General features: G+C 38.9%; 1 protein-coding gene across 11 annotated transcripts in view; it reads left to right on the top strand.

Annotated features, from left to right (window-relative positions):
* hfp (Poly(U)-binding-splicing factor hfp) overlaps positions 1-25,172 on the top strand; it is a 119,160-nt gene that overhangs the window by 7,253 nt on the left and 86,735 nt on the right. For 6 of the 11 annotated variants that reach the window (XM_076186951.1, XM_076186956.1, XM_076186955.1 and 3 more), the window contains exon 2: positions 10,992-11,046. In XM_076186951.1, coding sequence (XP_076043066.1) covers positions 10,992-11,046 — 55 coding nt within the window. Of the gene's footprint in view, positions 1-5,476; positions 5,610-10,991; positions 11,047-12,885; positions 12,984-25,172 lie in introns of those variants that run through there. The other 5 variants (XM_076186958.1, XM_076186957.1, XM_076186952.1 and 2 more) reach the window with 3 other exon arrangements.

The raw sequence follows: 25,172 nt of genomic DNA, 5'->3' as shown, positions 1-25,172 counted from the left end.
AGGATGAGGAAGAGTAATGGAACCAGAACAGAGCTTTGAATAATGCCTCTGATCACTTCATTGGGCCTGACTTGACCAAGAATGGTTACTACCTGGTTTCTTGCTGTGAGAAAGCTGTGAAGCCATAGTCCAGACTTCCCTGTGATTTGGCAAGACCTTGAGTTTCTATAGCAGGATGTTATAATCCACTTGATCAAAGGCCTTTGCAAAGTCCAGATAGACTATGTACACATCCCCTCATTGATCAGTCCTTGGAGCAACCATTCATAATGGTTAAGTAGACAAGACCTTCCCTTATGGAAGCTGTCCTGGGCATCTGTTAGGAGCTCTTTGTTCTTCACCACATTCTCAAATGGTTTTAACATGTAAGAAGTGAGGGGTGCAGGTCTAGTTTTTAGCCTGGCTCCTGTCTCCTCCATTGTCTATTGGCAAGATAATGTCTTCTTTGAGGAGAAGTATAACTCCTGTATTGAGAGATTGGCACCAGATTTTTTTCAATAGGGAGAGCTAGTGTTTCCTAGCATTTCTAGAGGAGGATGGAGGGTATTCTATCAAGTCCGACAGCCAAGTTCCCTGTGAGGTAATCTATTGCTTTCTTTATGTCTGCTTCTATGATTTGTATGTCACTGAGGTGGAATTGTTTGACAAGGTCACAATCGTTGTGCTCACTGGTTGAGAACACTTTACCATACTACCATGAAAGAATGTGGTGTGTTTCTTGGGGGCTTTTTGATGTTTCCCCATTTTCTGTTAGAAGATGGCCAACCTTGATATTTGCTTTCGAGAATTTTTTGCAGTAACTGAAGAAATACTTTATTTTTGTTACTGTCTTATTTTCATCCTTTTTTTTTATGAGATATCTATCTGTACTCAACTTTTCTTTGGGGTGTGCACTTCTAGTCATTGTCTGGTGGAATTTTGTAATTGCTGGTTTAGTCCTGTTCATCTCTTCATCAATATGTTTCTATCCTTTGGTAACCTGCTCTTTCAGAGTACTTGCTGTCTTTGCAGTGGCACATTGCTTTTGCAGTTTTCAAAGATGGTAGTGAGCATGTTTTGAAGCCTATTACTAGGGTCTTTATCTTTGAACATTGTTTCTTATTTCTCTTTATTTAGTGGAGCATTAATGTTGTCCCAGTTGACAGCAGCATACAAACTATGAATTTCATTGTATGATGGTATTCTCTCTTGAGATATTTATGTTTTCTATGAAACTTAAGAAAAATTACCATATTTAGAACACTTCAACTTCTGAATTAATTTATACTTGCCTTCCCTGTCTGTGATCTTTGTTTGCCACCTCTATTACTTTACAATACTAAACATGGGATTGGACCACCCAGTTGAAAAACATAGCAAATGCACCAACATTGTCAAATAAATATTAATAGAAAATATAATAACTTTTGTCATTTCATTTGAGGGAGGGGTGGTGAATGGGAGTGGAGTGGGTGTGGGTGAAGGGGATAGGAGTGGAATTATGCCTTTTGACTTTGGCTACCTCCCTTGTAAGGGGGAAAGAAGCCCATGGTATATGCATGGATTTTGTTTGCCATTAATATTTAGTGGGACACCCTTTCCTCTTGATGACCTCATGCAGGCATTTTGGGTCTAAAAGGGCAAGGTTACGAAGTGTATCCTGTGGTATCCTTTTCCAAGATTCCTGGATCTCTGATATATTCAATCACATAATCATTCAATCATTTACTCACTGACTTAGCCTTGTGTGCAGGGGCCCCTTCTTGCTGAATGATGGCCGCCCACATATTGTCAAATGCATCAGGAAGATGGTCACACAATGGCTCAAAATATACATATTGGTTCACTGGTATTTAGGAAGCATTTGAAGTTAGTGGTGCCATACCCAGTAAATGCACCCTATATCATAAACAAGACTGGGTGTTTTACAGTAGCTTGATGTAGCAGTACACATTTATACCTCTACTGTCAGACTCCGTATTGCTGGATTCGTCGCTCTAGAGCACTCAATCACTTGTCACTATTCCAACTGCTATATTTATGGGTAAAAGTGACTTTATTGCGACTGGTTAAGGGTGAGAAGAGACTTCTTGACGGGTCAGTGACTTGTGCACCCAAGAGCCTTATCCTACAATTCCCAGTGTGGACTGACATCTTGCCAAACAGTTTAGGGTTATTCGTTGCTTTTCCTTGTAGTCACTCGTGGATTAGACTCAACCTGACATTTTACAATTATCAGGGCCCTTTTACTGGTCTTTGCCTTTCCAGCCATCTTTTTCTGAGTGGGAGTGGAGAGGCCACCCTCCCAGTGAAACTTGGTAACCCAGTGTTTAACACTTTAAAAAACACATGCCAATCTGTTCAGATATTTCCTTCATTGTGAAATGTGCAGTTGGTTTCCTGTGATAAATCTTTACTAGAATCCATATTCATAACACTGGGGTAGTTAGAAGGGGTGGTGGTGGGGTTCAAGAGGCTGGGAAACTTGTGTCACAATCCTTCCTCCACAGTGGCAAGACAACAGCTGAGTGTGTTGTTTTCTGGCAGGATGATTAGCTCTGCCCACACTGCTACAATATTAGACGGCACATTCAGGTAGTGCGAAAATTCACCCCCCCCCCTCCTTAAGGGTGTTTCAATCATATGTTGAACACTGTATAGTATCCTCTGCACCAGTGTGGTCCTCACTGTCAAAGCAGGAAGATATTGTGTGTATATGCATGTACATTCTGCTTGTGTAGTGAATTGTTCATGGATGTAAATGTAAGTGGTCCAATATTGAGCAAGTTTTTCAAAATGTTAGGTTCACGTTTTACTTTATTTTTTTTATACATATAATTCTTTATTATTTTTTTCATACATATAATTCTTGGTGTTGGAATACATTTTTCAATATGCACATATTCTTTTACATTGTATGCATTTTATTGTCAATACAAGATTGTGATTCAGTTATTGGCAGGACTTCAACAATTGTTCATTTATTTGTGTATGTGTATTTTCCTAGTTGTGTTTTATGGGAAGGGGAGCTATGCTCATGGTGTCCCATCTGTAACCATAATCCCATAATTATACATACATATACCAAAGGCTTTTTCCCCCTACATGGGGGGTAGCCACAAAGAAAAAGGCATAGAAACCACTCCCACCCATTCCATTTCCTATATATTCCACTCCCCTCCACCCTCCTCTCTCCCTCCCAGGGTCATCCCTGCATCCTGTCCACTGCCCTGGGTCAGAAGCAGTTCCGCAAGACACAGTGCATCCACAGCAAGGCCGCTTCATAAATTCGGCGACCCCCTCCCCTCTCCGTCCCCTCATGCAGAAAAGGAGAAGACGGGGAGAAATCCCTTCGGGCTGCGTCAATTTTCTTCTCACACATACCTCCCCACCCACTCCCCCTTATGCATCATAGCATCATCTATACACAACCCCTCTCCATTCACCCCTATCTTCTGTCCTCTCCCGTCCTTCCTCCACTGACATTCCTCTCTTTTGTAATGCCCCTTTCACCCTAGCCATCTCATCCTAGGACACCCCCTCATATTCACTCCTTCCACCTCTGCCTTCCATACTTCTTTTACTAATCTTTCTTCACTCCTTTCCATGTGTCCAAACCATCCTAATACCCTTTCATCAACCCTATCTCTCAGTTCCCTTTTCACCCCTGTTCTCCTCCTCACCTCCTCATTTCTTACTCTATCTAGCCTAGTAACCCCTATCATACTTCTCAGACATTTCATCTCAAACGCATTCAAACTCCTCTCTTCCTCTCTCATGTTCCATGTTTCTGCCCCATACAATGCTGTTGGTACAATCACTCCTTCATATAACCTCCTCTTAGCATCCATTCCCAGATGTCTATTTCTCATTACACTTTTTAATCCACCAAGGCATTTACTCGCTTCTCTCAATCTACATTCTCTCTCCACCCCCACTCCTCCCTTTCCTGCCACATTCGCACACAAATATCTAAAACTGTCCACTTCCTCCATTCTTTCACCCCTAATGCTCACCTTCAGCCTGCTGTCACTCTCTCCCCTTGTACATCTCATCACCTTACTTTTACCCACATTTATCTTCAGCTTCCTTCTTTCACACACCTTCTCAAACTCTATCACTAACTTCCTCAATCCCTCCTCTGATCCTGCTACAAGCGCAGTGTCGTCAGCAAACAACAACTGGCTCACCTCCCACTTTTCTCCATTTTCTTTAATCATCTCCAACCCCTAACCCACTACCCTTGCATTCACCTCTCGCACCACCCCATCCCTGACAAAGTCCCACCTTTACCTCAAACCATTCACTCTCTCCATTTCTAATCCTAACACAAGCTCTACTACTCACATAAAAACTCTTGACTGCTCTTAACAGTTTACCTCCTATCCCATATATCTGCAGTACCTCCCACAGTGCCTTCCTATCTACCCTGTCGTAAGCCTTTTCCAGATCCATAAAAGCCTAAAAACATCCTTACCTTTTCCTACAGCGTTCTCACATATCTGTCTTACCACAAAGATCTGATCTACACAACCCCTACCTGTCCTAAACCCGCACTGTTCCTCACAAATTACTCCCTCTGTTCCTCTCCTAATCCTCTCAATCAAGACTCTCCCATATGCCTTCCCAACTACACTCAAGCTGATCCCTCTGAAACTACTACACTCACACTTGCCCCCCTTTCCCTTGTAAAGCGGAACTATACAGGCACTCCTCCAGTCCTCTGGCACACTACCCTCTCTCAAACAAACATTAAACAACCTCACCAGCCAGTCCACCATCACTGTACCTCCTTTCTTCAGACATTCTGCATGGCATCCATCCAGACCAGGTGCCTTACCTGCTCTCATCATCTTAACAGCTGCTTTCACTTCATCCTTCCCTATTTCTCCTCCATTTTCCTCACTCATCACTCTCATTTTCTTAGTACTTCCCACTGCAACTACCTTTCCCTCCCTATCCTCCTTCACATTTAGCAACTCCCTAAAATACTCTGCCCACCTTCCTCTCACTGCCTTCTCTTCCATTATCATCTCTCCATCTGCACCTTTTACTTTTTCCTGTGTACTTGATTCGCCTCCTTTTTCTTTTTTAATTTCCTTCCAAAACATCTTTTTATTGTTTTCAAAATTTTCTGTGATACTCTTACCCCATTTCACATCTGCTCTCCTCTTTGCTTCCTTTACCTTATGCTTAGCTTCCTTTCTCTTTACTTTGTACCTCTCATATGATTCCCTCGTCCTGATTTGCAGCCAATCTCTGAATGCCTGCTTCTTTTCTAATTCTAAAATGGTTATATGCCATCTTGCTATCTTTCCTTGTAAGGTTTTTCCTTTGAAAGATTCTGTTAACCTCTTCACTCCGGGGCACATCGCATGTCTGGCAGCATTAGCTGCCCAACGTGCGATGTTGCGTCATAATAATCGCATTATAAAAAATATAGTCAGTGCTTAATCGTTCGTTCTCTTTTGATAACCATAGAAAATATGATGAAGCCAGTTTAGAGAGAATGGATGTTACATAGGTACGACTACAATAAATATAATCAAGACGCCGACGTCGGCATCATCGCGTATCCACTTGCTCCTCATGACGCCTACGTAGGCGTCACCGTATGGAAGTGGTTAAAGGTTGGTGGTCTGTTATGACTGATTTTGTGACCCAGAATGAGTTCTTGGAAATGCTTTAGAGCCCAGACTACTGCTAGAGCTTCCAAGTGGGTGGTGGAGTAGTTATGCTGTGCAGGGCTCAGTACGCAGCTTGCATACGCTGTCGCTCTATGTTTCCCATTTGAGTCTGTTTTTTGTAGGACTGCACCTATCCCTAGGGTGGATGCATCCGTAAACAGAAAGAATTCCTTTGTAAAGTTTGGAAAGGCAAGTATGGGTGCCCTGTATAATGCTGTCTTTATTTTCTGGAAGCATTCTTGTTCTTCAGAGTCCCATTTGAAAGGTACATTCTTATATGTAAATTTGGTAAATGGGGTAGCTAGGTCAGCAAAATTTCTGATAAAATGTCTATAATAGGCAGCCATGCCAACAAAAGAATTGAGTTGATTCTCATTCTTTGGGGTGGGGAATTCAGCAATGGCTCTGATTTTGTCTGGGTTTGTGTGGATTCCATCTTTGTTTACTGTATGGCCAAGAAAGGCGATTTCCTTTTTTTTTTAGGAATAAGCACTTGTTAAGTTGGATTTTGAGGCCAGCTTCTTTGATGGTTTGTAAGACGTACCCTAGGGTGTCAAGGTGGTCTTTTACAGTATGGGAGAATGTTATTAGGTCGTGTCGATAGACGAAAAGGGATTTGCCTAGTTTGTCTTTGAAAAGGCTATTCATAAGTCTTTGTAATGTACTAGGGGCATTTTTTTAGTCTGAAGGGCATTCAATTAAATTCGAAATGACCTTTGTCAGTACAGAAGGCTGTGACTTCTTTTGACTCTTCTAGTTCAATCTGTCAGAAGGCAGATTTGAGGTTTAGGGTTGAGAAAACCTTGTTTCCTTGGCCCAGTGATTGGAGGACATCTGTCATGTTTACTTTACGGAAATCTATGACTGGTCTAAAGGATCTATCCTTTTTAGGAACTAGGAAAAGTGGGGATTTCCAAGGGGATTGAGAGTGTTTGATGACACCTTGTTCCAGCATCTCATCTATGTTTTGTGTTACTTTTTTTTTTTTTTTCCTGAGGAATTCTGTAGGCTGGTATGTAGATGGGAGGGGTGCAGGGTGGTATGTGTATATGTTGTTTAACCAAAGAAGTCTTCCCTAATGGTTCATCATGTAAGGCAATTGCCTCACGATGGGATTGAAGGATGTTCTGGCTTTCTGGAAATCTATGATTGGGATATCTTAGAGGGGGATTGGAGTGGGGTTTGGTTTGGTGGTGATGGTGTTGATTGGAGTGGTGTGTTTCCTGAATGGGGTATATATATAGTTTGGCTGTTCCTAATTGTGTGTGTTTGTTTAGCTTAACTGGGGTATGTGAGATGTTCTCTATTAAGATTATTACATCTTTGTTCTCTCTAACTGTATCCCAAACAGCAGGCATATGAAGATTTTTTCTCCTACAGGTATCAGGAGACAATTATATCTTGGCCTGAAAGTGCACCAGGTATGATTGTTGAGATAATCATACTTTCCCCTGGGGGGATTGTAAGTTTGCCTTTGTTGAGAATTTGTGTGTTGAAAAAGTGGAGGGGGGGAGTAGGTGGTGTGGTGTTGTCTGACTTGGCATGTGGGTGTGGTTGGGGAAAGGTGTTGTAATGTTGGTGGTATTGCCTGATGTTGAGTAATGGATTTGCAGAGGCATCCTGTGTTCTGGTGAGGTCAGCAGATGCTGAGTTGAGCAAGCTTGGTTGCAGGCAGGATGTTGTGACACTGGTAGGGTGATGTGGGGGCTAGTGGTGGATACTGAGGGTGTTCACCTGAGTGCCTAGAAGCGTCGGGATAGGTGAGGGGGATTTCTATGTCACCTAACTTGAGCATAGCGGGGTTTGTGTATAGATATATATATAATGATTTTGTGATTGTCTTAGAATTCCAATCCAAAAATGCCTTGACATTCAAGGGTCCAGTTTTTGACTATGTAGAAGGTAGTGGGTGGGAATGGGTTATTAACAATGATTATGGGGGGGTTATAGTTGAGGTGAAATTTAGGTGCATACCACTTACCATGGTTCCCATAAGGTATGGGCTGCTGGTAGGGTAGGAGTCACCTAATTGTGCACATATGGATTGTGAAAGTATGTTTATCTTTCTGCCTGTATCAGGAATGTGCAAGGGATATTTCCTATTGTGCCCATGAAACACAGGGCTTCTGGTTTATCTATGGGTGATGTTATGGTTTTTTCTTGTGGGAGGCTTGTATGGATTCCCCCAACTGTCTGTTTTGATTCCTGTTGAAGGTTGTGGGGCACTCCTGTTGGATGTTGTTGGGTTTTGGGCTCGGCACTCGTTGTCGGAGTGGGAGTATGTGTTATGGACCAAGCATGGTTTGTTCTGGTTGTGATGGGTAGGTTTGGGGATAGGTTGGTGGTTCTGTTGGTGGCAGTCTTTATCTGAATGGCTATAGGAGTTATGTAAGTATGACTTTTTAACCCCTTCCATACGGTGCCGCACACGTAGGCGTCATGAGGAGCAAGTGGATTCGCGACGCTGCCATATTGGCGTCGTGATTATATTTATTGTAGTCGCCCCTGTGTTTTTACATTCTCCCAAATGTGCCCTGAATCCCATTCTCTGTTGTTTTCAAAATTCGCGGGTGAAAGAGAGAACGATCGATATAAGCGGTGACTATATTTTATGATGCGAGTATTATTACGACACGTCGTACGGCTGGCATTGGCTGCTGCCCGCGAGATTTAAGTCCCGTAGTGAAGTGGTTAAAAAGTCTATTAGTTTGTTACAACTGCAGACCTTCCCGGTTTGCTTTCCATCTAAAGACGCTCTTCTCTCTTTTGGTGGAATGTATCTGAAAAAGCTGACATTGGCATTTTGGACAGTTTACAGGTTATAAAGAGTTTTACATTTTATTTTGGTGATACAAGTTTTGGATATTATTTTATTTTACAATAATTGTCATTATAAGAATGTATAGTTATTTCTGGTTTTAATTATTATGGTTATTAATCTAAATTATGTAATATGTATAAGTAAAAGGTGTTCTAGGGAATTGGGTATTTCACGGTTTGGTCACGTGAAGGAAGAGGTCATTGGTGTATGTCTATGTATGTTGGGGTGTAGTTTTCCAAAGGTGTTGTAATATGTGGGATTATGGTATCTCCATGGCTCATTTTATCTAGACTTTAAATCTGTGTATCATTTTTGCACACACCACATTTTCATCTAACTTGTTCCAAATGTCTATTATCCTGTGGGAAAAGCTGTTCTTTTTCAGGTCTCTTCTCTCTTTTTTTTTTTTTTTTTTTTTTTTTTTCTTTTTCTCTTCTCTCTTTCTTTCTTTCTTTCCATGTCCTCTTGTATCTCTACCATCCCATTTTATTAGATCCTCTGTCAATAATTTCCATGCCTTTCATGATTCTATAAATAGTTATCAAGCCTCCTCTCTCTTTTCTTTGCTCCGATGTCTGTAGCTCAAGTTTTGCCAGCCTCTCCTTATATGATAGTTCTGAGAGCGTTGGTGCCAATTTCGTAATTGCTCTTTGTATTCTTTCAAGATTTGTCATACATTTTTATGTACTTGGTGACCACATCGTCGCTGCATACTCCAATTTTGGTCTTATCAAAGTGACTAGTATTTTCTTCACCATTTCTTCGTCCAGGTATGTAAATGCCACTTTGATTGTTCTAATTAAGTTATAAGTTTCTCCAAAAATTTTGTTTATATGTTTCTCAGGGGACATATTTTTCATGATAATGACTCCCAGGTCTTTCTCATTTACCACTTTTTTAATTTCTTCCTCTCCCAATTTATGATCCCACTATTCTTTTTTTGCTTTCAAATTCCATTATACTACACTTCTTAATGTTGAATTCCATCTCCCACTTCCTACTCCATGACTACTTTATTGAGATCACTCTACAGCGACTCACAATCTTCTTAAGTGTTCACTTTTTTCAACAGTTTTGCATCATCCACAAAGAAGCTCATATAACTTTCAATTCCTTTATCCATATCAATAATCTATATAGCAAACATCATTGGGGCCAAAACTGTTCCTTGTGTTTCTCTTGCCCCAATTTGACAAGTTCTCTCTATCGAGTATTTCGGTGCCCTTCATGATTCTATAGATCAGCATTTCTCAACCTTTTACCCTTGCATAACCTTTAAAATAAATTGCATGTCTCAAGGAATCTCTGCACAAAAAAAAAGAAAAAAAAAACACATATACCATATCTTTTTCATTTTATTTTCATCATAATAATATGTTTGATAGGATGATGTCTATATTACATTATTATTACGATATTTTTTGCGGAACCCTGGTTGAGAAATCCTGCTATAGATGGCCAGTAGGTCGTCTCTCTTTTCTTCGTTCCAAAGTAACTCCAAGTGTGTGTGTGTGTGTGTGTCTTTTCATGAAGTGTTTACCTCAGCATTCATCATATGCAATGCCCTTGGGATTCATAAAATCTGTCATATTGTGTATTTTTTGTGTAACAGAAAATACGTCAAATAGTTAGAAAATTGGAACTTGAAGCCTTTCTGCACTATTTCCAACTAACAGAGAACCCTCTGTTATGTGTATGATAAAACAAAATATGTGCAGAACCAAAGTGTACATGTTATATACACAGGGTAGAACATATCCTTCTTGCTGAAATTTTTTAAAAGTATTGGCTTTTCAAGTAGTTAGAAAATTGGAACTTGAAGCCTTTCTGCACTATTTCCAACTAACAGAGAACCCTCTGTTATGTGGATGATAAAACAAAATATGTGCAGAACCAAAGTGTACATGTTATATACACAGGGTAGAACATATCCTTCTTGCTGAAAATTGTTAAAAGTATTGGGAAATACATGAAAATTATTGAATATACTGTATTGGCTTTTGAAGGTCGATATATTTCTCCCTCCTCTGTTGCTATGATTATGATAGCACATTTTACCAATTTCATTTTGGATAATGGTTGGCTTTACTCATCTTATTTGATTTCAACATTGTTACTGCAGCACCTTTTACAGATTTCATCCAAGTGAATGCCAAACATATTTTATTCAGGCTACAGGATGATACCATAACTACAAAGGTTATAGGGGGCAAATGTAGAAGCATCATAGCAGTTTGTATAAATTCCTGTGTAGGCTGAAATATAACACAATTTTTTTAACAAATAGTCTTAATAATTCATATTCCATCTAATCATTTCTAGTGTCAACAGTGCACACACAAGTCAGTGATTTTGATATCAGAACCCTTTGAGAAGCTAAAACATGTCAGACAGAAAAATTACATTTTTTAGGTTATAGATGTTTGGTATTAGGTTATGCAACATATTACACAAACTTAATCTTTTTCAGTGGCTCTAATGTGCACTATAATTGTTTATTACAGATGAATGGGATATTATCAACCGGAGAATCACCTGAAAAAAGATTAAGACTAGAAGGTAAGTTATTCTGTTTTTTTCTGGTGAGGCTACAGACACAGTATCCGGTAGTTTGTATTCTTGCATCTGCAGATTGATTTGTCAAGTATGTATTTGTGTGTGTATGAAGGGATGATAGGAATGTGTGTGATTGCTTGAGAAGAAACAATTTGCTGGGAAGAATTGGAAGAAAGCAGCTTGAATATGGAGGTATTGCAAGGTAGCTTGTTTTGGCTAAAGGTATTACATACAGGTTTTTCGTCTGATAGGATTTGCCATGGTTGTTGGGCATGTCTTTGAAGCACTTGCACTGCCTTTAGAATGAAAGGGATTATCTTGAATATTTCCTTCAGTATTTTGTGAACCTTGGCATTATTCATTTATCTACTGTGTTTTGGGTTGTTGCATGATTAAAGTGTCAGTTGGTTGTTGGTTAACTAAATTTGATTATCCATAATCTGCTTTACAATGGTAAACTAGTTTACAGAAGTGGACATTTGAATTGATGCCATGGTGTGTGCAAGTATTCCCCAGTACTGTGACTTTGTAACAAATAAGACTTGGGGAAGTAAACCTTGTCTTAGGATCTCCTGTGAAGGATGACATAATTTATGTATACTTTTTTCATTCATTTATTTTTCTAACATTTCATTTTAAAGGAAGTGGTTGCGTTTTGGGTCTTTGAATGAGTGGGAGGAAAAAGACAGGGCTTACATCCACCTGTTGTTGATGGTGATGTTGGTGTTGTGGCTCCAATCCTCAGGGGTGAATGCAAACATTGTTGTCTTGTAAAACTAATTCTGTGCCCTCTTCTCTCTTCTTTACATTTTGCAGGTTGGCCCCGTCACACTACTATGCTCGCTAGCGTACCTTTTGGATTGTCAGCGCGACCCGGCCTTCCATACTCTGCTTAGGGCTCTAGGATCATTTTAGATTAAAAAACATGTAGCTTTCATTCATTTAGAATGGATCAGCTTGACACTCAGTAAAAAACTTATTCCACCAAAGTTGATACGTGATCCCCAGTTAATCTCCCTCAAGCTTACTGCCAACGTTGCAAATTACTCTTAGAAAGATGATGCTGAGAAATAAGACCTCCTCACAAAGCAATAAAGATCACGTATGCTTATGAGAGCAGTTGCTTTGTGATGATAATTTGCTTTTGTTTGTTTTGTTATCTTTGCAGATATTGGCGCATGGGCTGTGCTTTGACGATGAGGGTTGACATCCCCGAAAGTGTTTACAATTATAATGGATATATTTACTTAATACTCATAGTATCACTTAGATGGAAATGTGAGAGATGATAAAAGACAATATAGATTAATGGAAGTAGTATGGAGGTCATGAAGACATTGGACATACATTACTGTAATCTGTAACCATGAGAGATACAAATCCAATTTGAAGAGAGTACCTACCAGGAACTCTGAAGAAGCTGTTGTGTATGAAGTAGACATGACCTAGTTGTGTTTGATGGTTGGATGGATGAGTGGTGGTATGGTTGGGTTTTGTGTGTTTGTTTTATTTTCTCATCTTTGCAGGCAGCAGGGTGGGTAAACAGCTTGAGTTCCTGTACATCTGCTGTCAGAAGAAAATTCGAGCCCAAGCCCAGCACCCTGCAATGCTTGCCGACATTTGCAGGGTGTTAGAAGGCCTCGGTCCTTTCTCCATCACCATCCTCATCCTCATCATACCTTAAGATGTAGCAATTTGATTTATCAAATGCACCAGCAATCCTGCGTACCTGACATTTATCATAACCACATCAATGCTCTCATCTCTTTTGACTCTGAAGATACAATATGTGTGAATATGTGATATGCCTGTTCTTTTTTTCTTTGTCGTTTCATGGTGTAGGAAGGAGGGCAGTTTGAGCTCTACGACAGACAAGGGGTGCGACTCTCGGCAGTTACCCTGGGCTGCTAATTACGCTTAATAGCCAGCCCTACCCAGTGGTAATGGATTGCATTAAGACAATTGGTGTCAGCTTGCTGGCCTGCTTGCCCACCATGACAATGACAACACTGTAGTGCATATTATATTTATTCTTCACATTGGTTTCCTTCATGAAAAACAAAGCAGTGGTTACCATTAATTAGAATGTTACGATAATTTAAACAATGGATTATAATGACTTGAATCTATAAAAATGTTTCTTGTGTTGTCATGAAGCAACCAGTGCCAGTAGCTTGACTGTGATGCATAAATGTCAGAATTGTTTGTAGGAGAACTTCTGACATCATGCCTTTGTATGCCATCGACTTTTTTCCAGTTATTCTCAAACAACCTGCACCTCTAAGATGGCTTGGCTACAGTCACCATTTGAGACCATACATACAGACATATATTCTTTCAGACCACTTGGGTTTTCTTGTAGAGTGTAAATATGCCAGGTGAAATACCTGTTTGTACACCCTAAGGCCAACCAGTGTTGTAAAAAGTTCTTTGATGGTCCAGATTTTTCATCCTATTGGTCGATATGTCAGCTTTTGTGTGTTATCTTTACATTATGGTAGCTGTATGTTCAGTTAAGGTGTGTTTAAATGTGTGTAAGCATGGTGTGTGTATATTGTGTACATACTTGATGTATGTACATATCAAATTTATTACAAAAGTAATTGAGAGTACAATGCATAAAATTGGGAGTTACTAGTTCAAAACTGCATTTGGCCTGAAGTTAGTTATGAATTGCATATGGGTGGGGCAAATATCAAATCCAACACCTATATGAGGGATTATGGCTCTTCCAAAGATAATTGGAGATACCAGGGGATTGGTTCTACATTACCTTTTCTATGGAAGCTGAGATGAGAGTAAAGGCTATACCTGACACCAACAAATTACCTAATTGTAATATGCAGATTAAAAGCATTCATGAGGCCCTGTTTGTGCCTCCATTGGTCAAACTTAGTTTTGAATTCACCTGTCTGATGACAGTTTTTGCAATGTTGCACAAACCTGTGTATCTGTATGGAAAAATTTCCTCGTTTGGTATTTCTTAAGTCTTACAATAGGAAATTTTATTGTCTACTTCTTTTATTATAATTTAAACACTATCATGTCAACTCTGTCTCAAATTTCTTCAAATGTTGGTAGTTCCAGTATATTAAGTTTTTGTATGTTTTTTCAGCAGGGCTTGGAACAACCTTGGCTCTTGCACATGATTATTGTTTTATCTTATTATTTATTTCTTTAGTGTATTTGTTGTGGGTGAGGGGGCACCACTGAAACATGCTCTAGTCTTGGTCATGTCAGGATTTTGATGGATCTTGTCATATCCTTATCCTTGTAGTGAAATTTTACATTTGACATCAATTTGTTTACTTTTGTAATAAGACCAATGATGGGCACCAGCTAGTAGTGGTCTAACAAATTGGATGGCAGATAGAATTGCATCTGTGGTGCTCCTTCTCAGACCCATCAACCCTTCACATTCATCTTGAGGTGCATGGCATTAAGCCCAAAATCTCCGAATAAATGGCAACTGGTGACTGCTGTTACTTTCAGTCGCTGTCATAGAATGTCTCATACAAATCCAACACAAACAATGGAGAGATCTATGGGAGGGCTTGAAGACTCTTATTCTCCTTCACATCCTCCTCCTCCTCATCCGCCTCCTCCTCATCCGCCTTCTCCTCCTCCTCTTTCTCCTTCTTCTTATTCTCTTTCTTCCTATTCTTCTTATTCTTCTACTCATCCTCCTTCATGAATCTTTCTTGTGACAAATCATCAGCACTCCCAGTTGTTTTCCTCCTTTGCCTTTGTAATTGTTTATTTATTTATTTACTTATTTTGTATTTTGAGCCAGGGCAGTGGGTGGGATACAAGGATGACCGTTATCCATGAGGAGCTAAGAGGAGAGGGAGGAAAGGGTTGGTGAAAGTGGAATGGGTGCCTTTGACTTGGCTACCTTATTTATAAGGGGGGAAAAGCCTTTGTTATATATATATATATCTATATATATATGTATATATATATTGATAAGGTGACTAAGTGAGGGAAAGACTGAGAATGGGATAGATAAGGTGAAGGGGGGTGGCTTTAAATGGAGAATGTTGAGTAGGGAAAAGAAAGAGTGGGAGATAGGTGTAAGTGGAGAATTGTTGTAAATTTAGGATAAACTGACACAGCTTGAAGGGATTTCTCCTTGTCTTCTCTATTTGTGAGGGGATAAGAAGGGAGGGTCACCATGTAAGTGAAACAGTGGGGTTGAACCAGCTTCAGCCATTTGGTCCAGCTGTGGAGACAGTGTGACTTACTGTATTGCTTTTAACCCAAGTAGTGGACAGCTAAGAAACAAGAATTTTAAAAGGGAAACAAATAGGTATGGGATGGGTGGAGGGTGTGTGTTACCTCCCTTATTAAAGGGAAGAAGCCTTTGGGTATTTAGATTGTTCATGTTAGTTTTCTGCCTATTTAGAAAACTAACATGAACAATCTAAATACCCAAAGGCACATGAGAGAGGAAGAGAGAAGGAACTTGAATGTGTTTGAGATGAAGTATCTGAGAAGTATGATGGGGGTTACTAGACTAGATAGAGTGAGAAATGAGGAAGTGAGGAGGAGAACAGGGGTGGAAAGGGAGCTGGGAGATGAGGTGGATGAAAGAGTATTAGGATGGTTTGGACACATGGAAAGAATGAGTGAAGAAAGACTAGTAAAGGAGGTATGGAAGGCAGATGTAGAGGGAGTGAACATGAGGGGACGTCCTAGGATGAGATGGATGGATGGGGTGAAGGGGGCTTTGGGGAAGAGGGGAATGTCGGTTGAGGAAGGACAGAAGACAGGGGTGAATGGAGAATGGTTGTATATGGAAAATGTTGTGATGCATGAGGTGGATTGGACGGGGGAATGGGGGTGAGGTAGTGTGTGTGAGCAAAAATTTTGACGCAGCCCGTAGGGATTTCTCCCCGTCCTCTCCTTTATATGGGGGGACGAAAAGGGGGGGTCGCCGATTTAATGAAGCTGCCTTGCTGTGGATGTGCTGTGTCCTGCGTCACTGCTTCTGACCCAGGGCAGTGGACAGGGTGCAGGGATGACCCGTCATCTAGGAGGTGCTAAGATGGGGGGGAGGGTGGAGGGGTGTGGAGTGTTTTCGGGGATGAAATGGGTGGGAATGTTTTTGTGCCATGTCCTTTTTGGCTGCCCCCCTGGTAAGGGGGGAAAAAGCCTGGGTATATTTATGTATGTTAGTTTTCATTACTATTATTATAGAAATTATTACTTTTTTTATTATTATAATTGATATATATATATGATATATATATCATATACATATGATATATGTACATATATATATATGATATATATATATATATATATATATATATATATATATATATATATATATATATATATGATGTTGAAATATGTAAGACAGATGAGTGGATGGGTGATGAGATAAACACGGAACCGTTTAGGGATTTATTCTGACGTTTCGTCCTTACCAGGACTCTGAAGAAGTCCTGGTAAGGACGAAACGTCAGAATAAATCCCTAAACGGTTCCCTGTGTTTATCTCACCACCCATCCACTCATATATATATATATATATATATATATATATATATTTTTTTTTTTTTTTTTTTTTTTTTTTTTTTTTCTTCCAATGGGCTGTATTGAATGACTTGTTTATATCTATTGCCATCATTACTGTTCGTTTAGGTAACACTTGTTGAGGTCTTCCAGTACTTGTTGAGTAAGGTTTGTGAGTTTGCTGTAGTGGCCTTTTTGAATCCGTATTGATTTGACAAGGTCAGTTGATCTATCATTTTAGATGTGGTAAAGGTTAATTGCTGCCTAGCATTTTACTGACAAGAAACCTACAGCCCTACAATGGTTGGCATGTTCCTTGTGCTTGCTCACCTGTATATCTCCCTGGTATGAAACATTGGGCTGTGGTCAGTGTTGTATTAATGTGGGACTGTGTCTGTCTTATCAGCTTATGTTAATATGAAGTGTTTTTTAAGTAAGTACCGTTTTTCTAACAATTTTATTTTTACATGAAAGCCTGTACTGTAATCTACTTTTCAACATAATTACGGAATCATGTGACCATGTTTAAGTTTGTGAATATTTGAAATGCCTCCTTTGATTGAGAATGCCGCTGCCTGTGAAATACGCACTGTGATTCGTTTTCTTACTGCTAAAGGTGTGAAAGCTGCTGAAATTCATCATCAGATCAGTGAAGTATATGGATAAAACATTATGAGTGATGGGATGGTGCAGAAAGATGGCCGTACAAATGTACATGATAAGGAACAAAGTGGACGACCTTCACTCATTACTGATGGTTTGGTGCACATTTGTATGGCCATCTTTAAAAGCTCTCACCCATTTCCACACCATCCCATCACTCATAATATTTTCTCCATACACTTCACTGATCTGACAATGAATTTCAGATGTTTTCATGCCTTTAACAGTAAGAAAACTAATCACAGCACATATTTCACAGTTGGCAGCATTCTCAATCGGTGGAGGCATTTCAAATACTCACAAACTTAAACACGGTCAGATGATTCCATAATTATGTTGAAAAGTAAATTACAGTACAGGCTTTCATGTAGAAATAAAATTGTTATGAAAAGTCAACTTGTTTCGTTTTTATTTCAAAACGGTACTTACTTAAAAGACACGCCTCGTAGTTGGAGGAGGGGAGCTGTCTACAGTTATCTGTTCTCATTATGTGAAAAAATGGAGTAAATACAGTTGAAGTTGATAGAAATTTCTCAGCATGAATACTGACTGTCAGCTGCAACTCCAGATAGGGATGAGGGTGTTGATTGGTTTAGAAAATGAATGCCAGGGAAATTATTTTTATGGTGGTAGCTTCGTAAGATACTGCATTCTTTTGTGATTAGATTAGTTTGGTTTCAGATGGGGATTATATGTGGTTTTTATTGTTGGGATGCTGTTGCATCACCAGGAATGGTTAAGAATGTGTCATTAGTTATTTTGCTGCTCTGGTGCTGTGGATTGGAATATTTTGCAGAAATATTTCTGGTATTGCATTGTTGTTTTGGTAACGTATTTTAATCTGTTGCTTAGTTGTTTCATGAGTAGGTCATTGATTGTTTTATGGAGGGGTCCAGAATACCTCCCCCATTTTGTGTGCGTATATATATATATATATATATATATATATATATATATATATATTTTTTTTTTTTTTTTCTTATTCTCCTGGGGTGGGGCAATCTCAGGTGCATATTTACCTAGTTGTATTTTGTGGGAAAGGGAGCTATGCTCATGCTGTTCCGCCTTTGTATCGTGCAGTGTCTAGTTTGCTCTTAAACTCATGAATGGTTTTTATGCATGCTATTTCTTTGTCCAGTTTGTTCCAAGTGTCCACCACTCTATGTGGAAAACCGTTTTTCTTCAGACCTCTTCTGTATTTATCTTTTTTTTATTTTCTTTCCATGTCCTCTTGTGCAACTCTTGTCCCAGTTTAACAAGTCCTCTCTATCGAGTATTTCTGTGCCCTTCATGATTCTGTAGATGGTCAGTTTGGTAATCATGTATTTTCCCACAACCTTTGGGATAGGTTTCTTGCTTTTAGTATGAGTTTTTGTGAGACTTTCTGTGGTTTAATATACGGATGGGAACTGTATTCTAGCCATTTTATCTTGTTATAGTTTATATATGTCAAATTTTGGGTAGGCTTATTTTTTCTGCAAGGTCTCTGGTGATCTTTATTGGAGAATGGTCAGACGTAAGAGGTGTGAATGCTTTCCTCTCTTGCCTGTGGATGGGGAGGGAGTGAACACATTTAAATGTTTGGGGAATTTGCTTGTTGGTTGTGTTGGAGGATTGTCTTGTGGAGCATTTGCTGGAGTTTTGTATGTTTGGTTTGTTGAGTTAGCCATGGAGTTTTTTTCATCTTTGGTGTGCTGATTGTGTAGCCATAAAAGGTGGTGTGTGTTCAGGATTCTGGTCAATATGTAATTTATTGACCTGTAGCTCCAGGACTCTTCAGAGGACTCAGGGTTCCCAGGTAACCAGCAACAACCACAATATTGGCCAATAAGTCACTTTGGGAAGAAATAGTGTACAATCAAAATACTGCTAGGTTAGGGTAGTGTAGTATAATGTGTTTAGTATCATGTGTGATGGCTGCATCTGGGGGCAGATTGTATCTGTGGCTAGACCTTTGTGTTACAGTTTTAGTGGTGGATTTTTATCTGAATGGAATCATGCTAATGTGGTTCTTACTTCTCCTGGGAGGGATTTTTGTATGGCTTTAATGTCTGGAGGGGTTTGATGGAGTAGGGAATTATGTGGTTGATCTTGAAATACTTGTTTTGTAATCTTAGTGTGAATGCTTTTGTATGAGTGTGGTGCAAGGAGGTAGATTGTTGGTGTATGAGTAGTATGTTGTGAGCATATTTTTGTGCTTTAGTGTGAGGTGGGTGAGTATGGTGGATGGTTCTTGCATAAAACTGTGTGCCTATCGTTTTCATGTGACATTCTATGGGGGAGGTTTTTGGGGGTGTTTTTGGTGCATCTGTTATTATTCACAGTGCTTCATTTTGTACAGTTTGAAGGGTGTCTTAAATTTTCCTGATTGCTGGGAACCATGCTGTGGAAGCATTGTTGATTGTGGTTTTCAAGAAAAAATTTATATTGTTATTAGTTTCCCTCAGCTGACCAAAGGCTGTGCTTGCTACTGATCTTAGTGTGGGTATTTACCTAGTTGTATTATATGGGAAGGGAGCTATGCTCGTGATGACCCGTTTTTGTATCTTTCAGCATCAAGTTGTTTCATAAAATCTTGAGTAGTGTTTGCACACACTGTTTCTTTATCTAAATTATTCCAGATGTCCAGCACTGTGTGAGTATTTTTTTTTTTTCCAGATCTCTTCTATAGTTATCCTTTTTGAGTTTCTTTTCGTGTCCTCTTGTTTTTTCATTGTCACATTTTAGTAAATCATTCCTATCAAGGATTTCCATTCTTTTCATGATGCTATAGATAGTAGATCACCTCTTTCTCTTCTCTGCTCCAGTGTTGGTAGTTCCAGTTTGGATAGTCTTTGTTCGTATTTTAATTTGGAAAGAGCTGGTGCCACCTTTGTTGTTGCTCTTTGTATTTTTTCTAATTTCTTTATATTCTTTTTAGTACTGTGTGTGTGTGTGTGTTTTATGTGTGGGGTGAAGGGCATGTTAGTATCAGAAGTAAGGCCCAGTATTTTTAGGGTTCTTTTGTAAGTGAAGGTTTGGCTGTTTGAATATATTGGATGCATCTTTGAGTGATGCTCCTGCAAGATGGACAGCACAGCCACCTATTTTCAAAATTTACCTACCCCCTCACCTCAATCAGGAGGGGCAGCCTTGAGTGGATGATAGTCTTCAGACTGAGCCTAAGATCTCTGTCAACTTAAACTGTATTTCTTACACCTTTTTACACATGGAGAGCTGAAAGTCAGTGATTGGTCCCCTCTTTCCACTACTTCAGATGGTGACATAGAAATAGGCCCACACCAATACAACACTGACAACATAGGGGTTATGATAATTTTTGTCAAGTGTCCTGTGTATATATAGCCACTGACTGTTTTTCTTGTAGTTCTTTCTTGTTAAATCCCTCCCAACACTTGTGGGATGTTTTGAAAAGTGTGCTGGTAGAGTGGCTCTCCTTGAATCCATGTTGGTTTGAAGAAGTTACTAGTTTATTAGTTATACTTTTTGTGGTCAATGTATGAGCTTGGACTTGGTGGATAGTGATGAGATTGGTCTGTATGGTGCTGGGTTTACTGGTTTTTATGATATCAGTAATATATATGCTCTTATTTCAGATTGTTGGTGTGTTAGGTGATATGTAGATGATTGTGATGTATGATGTTTTGTTTGTGTTTGAAAGGATGATGATTGTTTCTACAATAGTCTTGTTTTGTTGAAAAATTGTATGCTTTTGTGTACAAGTTATAAGTCGATCTTTGTTGTATTTAGTCTTATGATTTTAGTGTAGCTTGTGAAGGCTGTATAGACTGTGGTAAGGCTTTAATTTCTTGTATTAGTGGTATATATATCATGAGTTTATATAAGAACTGCTTCAGCTCTGCATGTTTCATCGTGATTCTTTTTTATATTCATTTGTGGTAAGACAGATATGTGAGAAAGCTATAGGGTGTTTTTTTTATGGATTTGGAAAAGGGTAGACAGGAAGGCACTGTGGGAGGAATTGCAGATATATGGGATAAGAGGAAAGCTTTTAGGAGCTGTCAAGAGTTTTTACAAGAGTAGTAGAGCATGTGTCAGGATTAGAAATGGAGAGAGTGAGTGGTTTGAGGTAAAGGTGGGACTTCATCAGGGATGTGTTATGTCACCCTGGCTATTCAGTTTATAAATGGATGGGGTAGTGCAAGAGGTAAATGCAAGGGTGGTGGGACAGAAGATAGGGGTGAATGGAGAATGGGTGTATATGGATGATGTGATCCATGAGGTGGAAAGGGTTGGGGATGGGGGGTGAGGGAGTACGTGTGAGAAAAATTTGACGCAGCCTGAAGGGATTTCTCTCCATCTTTTCTGCATGAGGGGATGGAGAGGGGGGTCACCAATTTAATGAAGTGGCCTTGCTGTGGATGTGCTGTGTCTTGCGACACTGCTTCTGACCCAGGGCAGTGGACAAGATGCAGTGATGACCCATCATCTGGGAGGTGCCAAGATAAGAGGGAGGGAAGAGCATAGAGGGGAGTGGAGTGTGATAGAGACGGAATAGGTGGGAGTGTTTTTTTTTTTTTTTTTTTTTTTCCTCCTCTCTTTTTCTTCTTTTCTCTCTCTATCTCTCTCGAGTCTTTACATTTGTCTGTCTTGTCTTTTTCCTAGTTTCTTTTTTCCTCCCTCCATATTTTACATATTCATGTCTTAGATTGATATATATATTTGCCACTTTTTTCACACACACACACACACACACACACACACACAATGATACAACCAAAATTGGAATATGCAGCATCTCTATGGACACCTAGTACCTAAAAAAAACATAAAGAAACTAGAAATAATTCAAAGAGCAACGACAAAAATGGCACCAACAATTTGCAATTTGACATGCAAACAAAGATTGGACAAACTAAATTTACCAACCCTAGAACAAAGAAGAGAAAGAGGTGATTTGATAACCATTTACAGAATTACGAAAGGGATGGAAATTCATGATAGGGATGACCTACTAAAATGGGACAGAAGAGCTACTAGAGGACATGAGAAGAAACTTAAGAAGGGCAGTTACAGAAGAGATCTGAAAAAGAATAACTTTCCACACAGAGTAATAGATATCTGGAACAAACTGGAAGAGGAAACAGTGAGTGCTAAAACTATACATGACTTTAAGAATAAACTGGATGCGGAAAGATACAACAGCAGGTCACTACGAGCATAGCTCTCCTGCCGCAAGATACAACCAGGTAAATACCACTAGGTACATGTACACACACACATGCACACACATGTCGGATTGTCAGGGAAGATTGGAACTGAAAAAAAAAAAAAAAAATGTGGATTTCAGCTGTGGGGAGTACCTGTGTTGTATTAGTAGGGAAGGGGAAAGCTTGTGGTGTAGTGGGCAGGTGAAGAAAAAGGAGAAGGTGGAGGCATTATTGAGGAAAATGGAAGAAAATGAGGAAGGTGAGGAACAGGCCTTGGAAGTCAGAAGGGATGTTAACAAAGGGTGTGCAGATGACACAGCCGAGGTCGAACAGGTGAGCAAAAGTATTAAGAATAGAAATATAGATAAGAGCAGCTCAATGGAAAAAGGAGATAATAACTTCTATGGATTTAATGAGGGAGGAGATGGCAACCTCCCCCGACAAGTAAGTCTAGAGGAGAAACCAACATAAATTAATGAAGCATGGGAGGTTAGGTTTAACCAGTTGATAAACTGGAAGAACTAAAGAAGGAAAATCAAAACCTAACTAGAGATAGAAGAATCAGAAAGGCAGTTAAGAGAAGTAAAGCATGAGAATGAGGAATTAAAGAGAAATAATAAAGAAAGAGTCCATAGCAAAAGAGGTAAGTGGTTGGAAAAAAGTCCAAGAGAATAACAAAATTAAATTTAGAGATATGGTGAAACAACAGATGAAAGAACAAAGGACATAGTTATTCAAGTGATGAGAGAAAAGGAGAATATAGGGGGAGACTTAGCAGATAAAAAGAAGTGTATATATTAGGAATGGAAGAGAAGCATAATCCTAATAGGACTGCAAGAGTAAAGGTGAAGGAAAAAGTAAACAAGGTATTAAAAATAATTCAAGAAGGTGAACAAGAAATAGAGAAAGAAAATGAAGAAATATATAGACTGGGGAAATACAATATAGACAAGAGCAGACCCATTCAGGTCACAAATGACAGCAGAGAATGTCTTATCAAAAACAGGGAAACTAGCAAAAAGTGATCAGTATAAACAGGTATGGATAAGAAGAGAGATGAATAAAGAGGAAAGAGAGGAAGAGAAAACAAAAAGAGTCAAAGCTAAGGGGAAAAAATGAGAACAGAACAGAGTCAAAGAAATTCTATTGGAGAGTAGTGGACTTGAAAGTGAGGAAATGGTTCATAGTAGAGAAAAACTAAAGGGAAACAGAAAACAGGATGGAGGTAACAGAAAATTAAGTGTCTTTCACAAATATAGATGGCTTAATGGGGTTGAACGAACTGAATGAATACCTGAAGGAAAAAGAACCAGACATAATGGGAATTGTAGAGACAAAATTGAAAGGTCCATTATCACCCAACAGTGTAGGACATGGCACATATAATTATTGGATTAGAAACAGAGAAGTAAAACAAGGGGGTGGAGTTATGTTCCTGACAAAGAAGGATATAAATGTGAGGAATGTTACATGGAAAGAATAGAGTGGAGATGATTATGATGGAAATAGAGGACAAGGACAAGAAGAACAGGAAGTTTGTGGTACACAAAAATATGTTAGAAGACACAAGGATAACACTAGATAAGATAATGGAAGAATAGTTATAATGGGTGACTTTAACTGTACAAAAATCTGCTGGGAAGAGATAACAGTGAAAGGGGGAGACAACCTATGGGGAAATGTACTACTTGATATGATTATAGAACATACAATGATGTAATGGATATAAGAGAACCTGATATAGTGGACAAGATTGAATATAAGACACCAATAAGTAAAAGTGACCACATATTAATTGAACTGGAACTAAATGAGAAAAAATACATGGGAAAAAATTAACAATATAGAAAGAGAAGATTAATGTATGGAAAAAAAAAAGATAAAAGAAGAGAAGTTTTTCAAAAAGCAGATTGGGAAAGGATACGCAAGGAGGAAATAACAGTAGGAGAGAATGAAATGGAAAAAGTTTGGCATAAAGGAGTGGAAAAGTGTTCCAAGACTGTAAACAAGAGAAAGGATATATAAAATGTTGGTACAACAAAAGATGTAGTGAGTTAAAAGACAAAAGGGATAAAGCTTGGATAAAATGGAAGAAAGACAAAAGACCTGAAAAATGGAAAATAAATACTAGTAGAATTGAATATGTACAAGTGTACAGAGAAGAAAAGAGAAAATATGAAAAGGATGTCATAGGAAAATGCAAAGATCAACCAAAACTATTTTATAGATTTGTAAACTACAAACTGAAAAACAAGCAAGAATAAGTGAATCTACAACAAGGAATTGAATACACAGAGGAAATAGAAATAGCAGAAATTATGAACAAGCATTTTATATCGGTTTACCTGGGAGAACATACAATTTAAAGATGTCGAATGGGAGAAAGTCCCCCCAATGAGATAGAAGTAACAAGGAAAGAAATAATGAATCACTTGAGTAATCTCATTGTTAGAAAATTGCATGGACCAGATGAAATGGCAAACTGGATTTTGAGAGAATGCAGGAATGAACTAACAGACAAAATACATAGTCTGATAAGCAGTTCATTGAAAGAAGGAAAAGTTCCAGAAAATTGGAAAAGAGCAAACATAGTACCAATATATAAAGGGGGAAACAAGGAAGACCATACTAACTATAGACTGGTCTCTCTGACAAGTATGGTAGCTAAAATTTGTGAAAGAATTATCAAAATTAGATTGGTGAGGCATTTAGAAAAAAAAGTACTAAATCCAAGGCAATGTGGATTTAGACAAGGAAGATCATGTATTACAAATTT

This window comes from Oratosquilla oratoria, chromosome 6 (assembly GCF_046742065.1).
Source record: "Oratosquilla oratoria isolate Oo_2021 chromosome 6, ASM4674206v1, whole genome shotgun sequence".
NCBI lineage: Eukaryota > Metazoa > Arthropoda > Malacostraca > Stomatopoda > Squillidae > Oratosquilla > Oratosquilla oratoria.
This window is presented reverse-complemented; position numbering and strand designations above follow the sequence as displayed.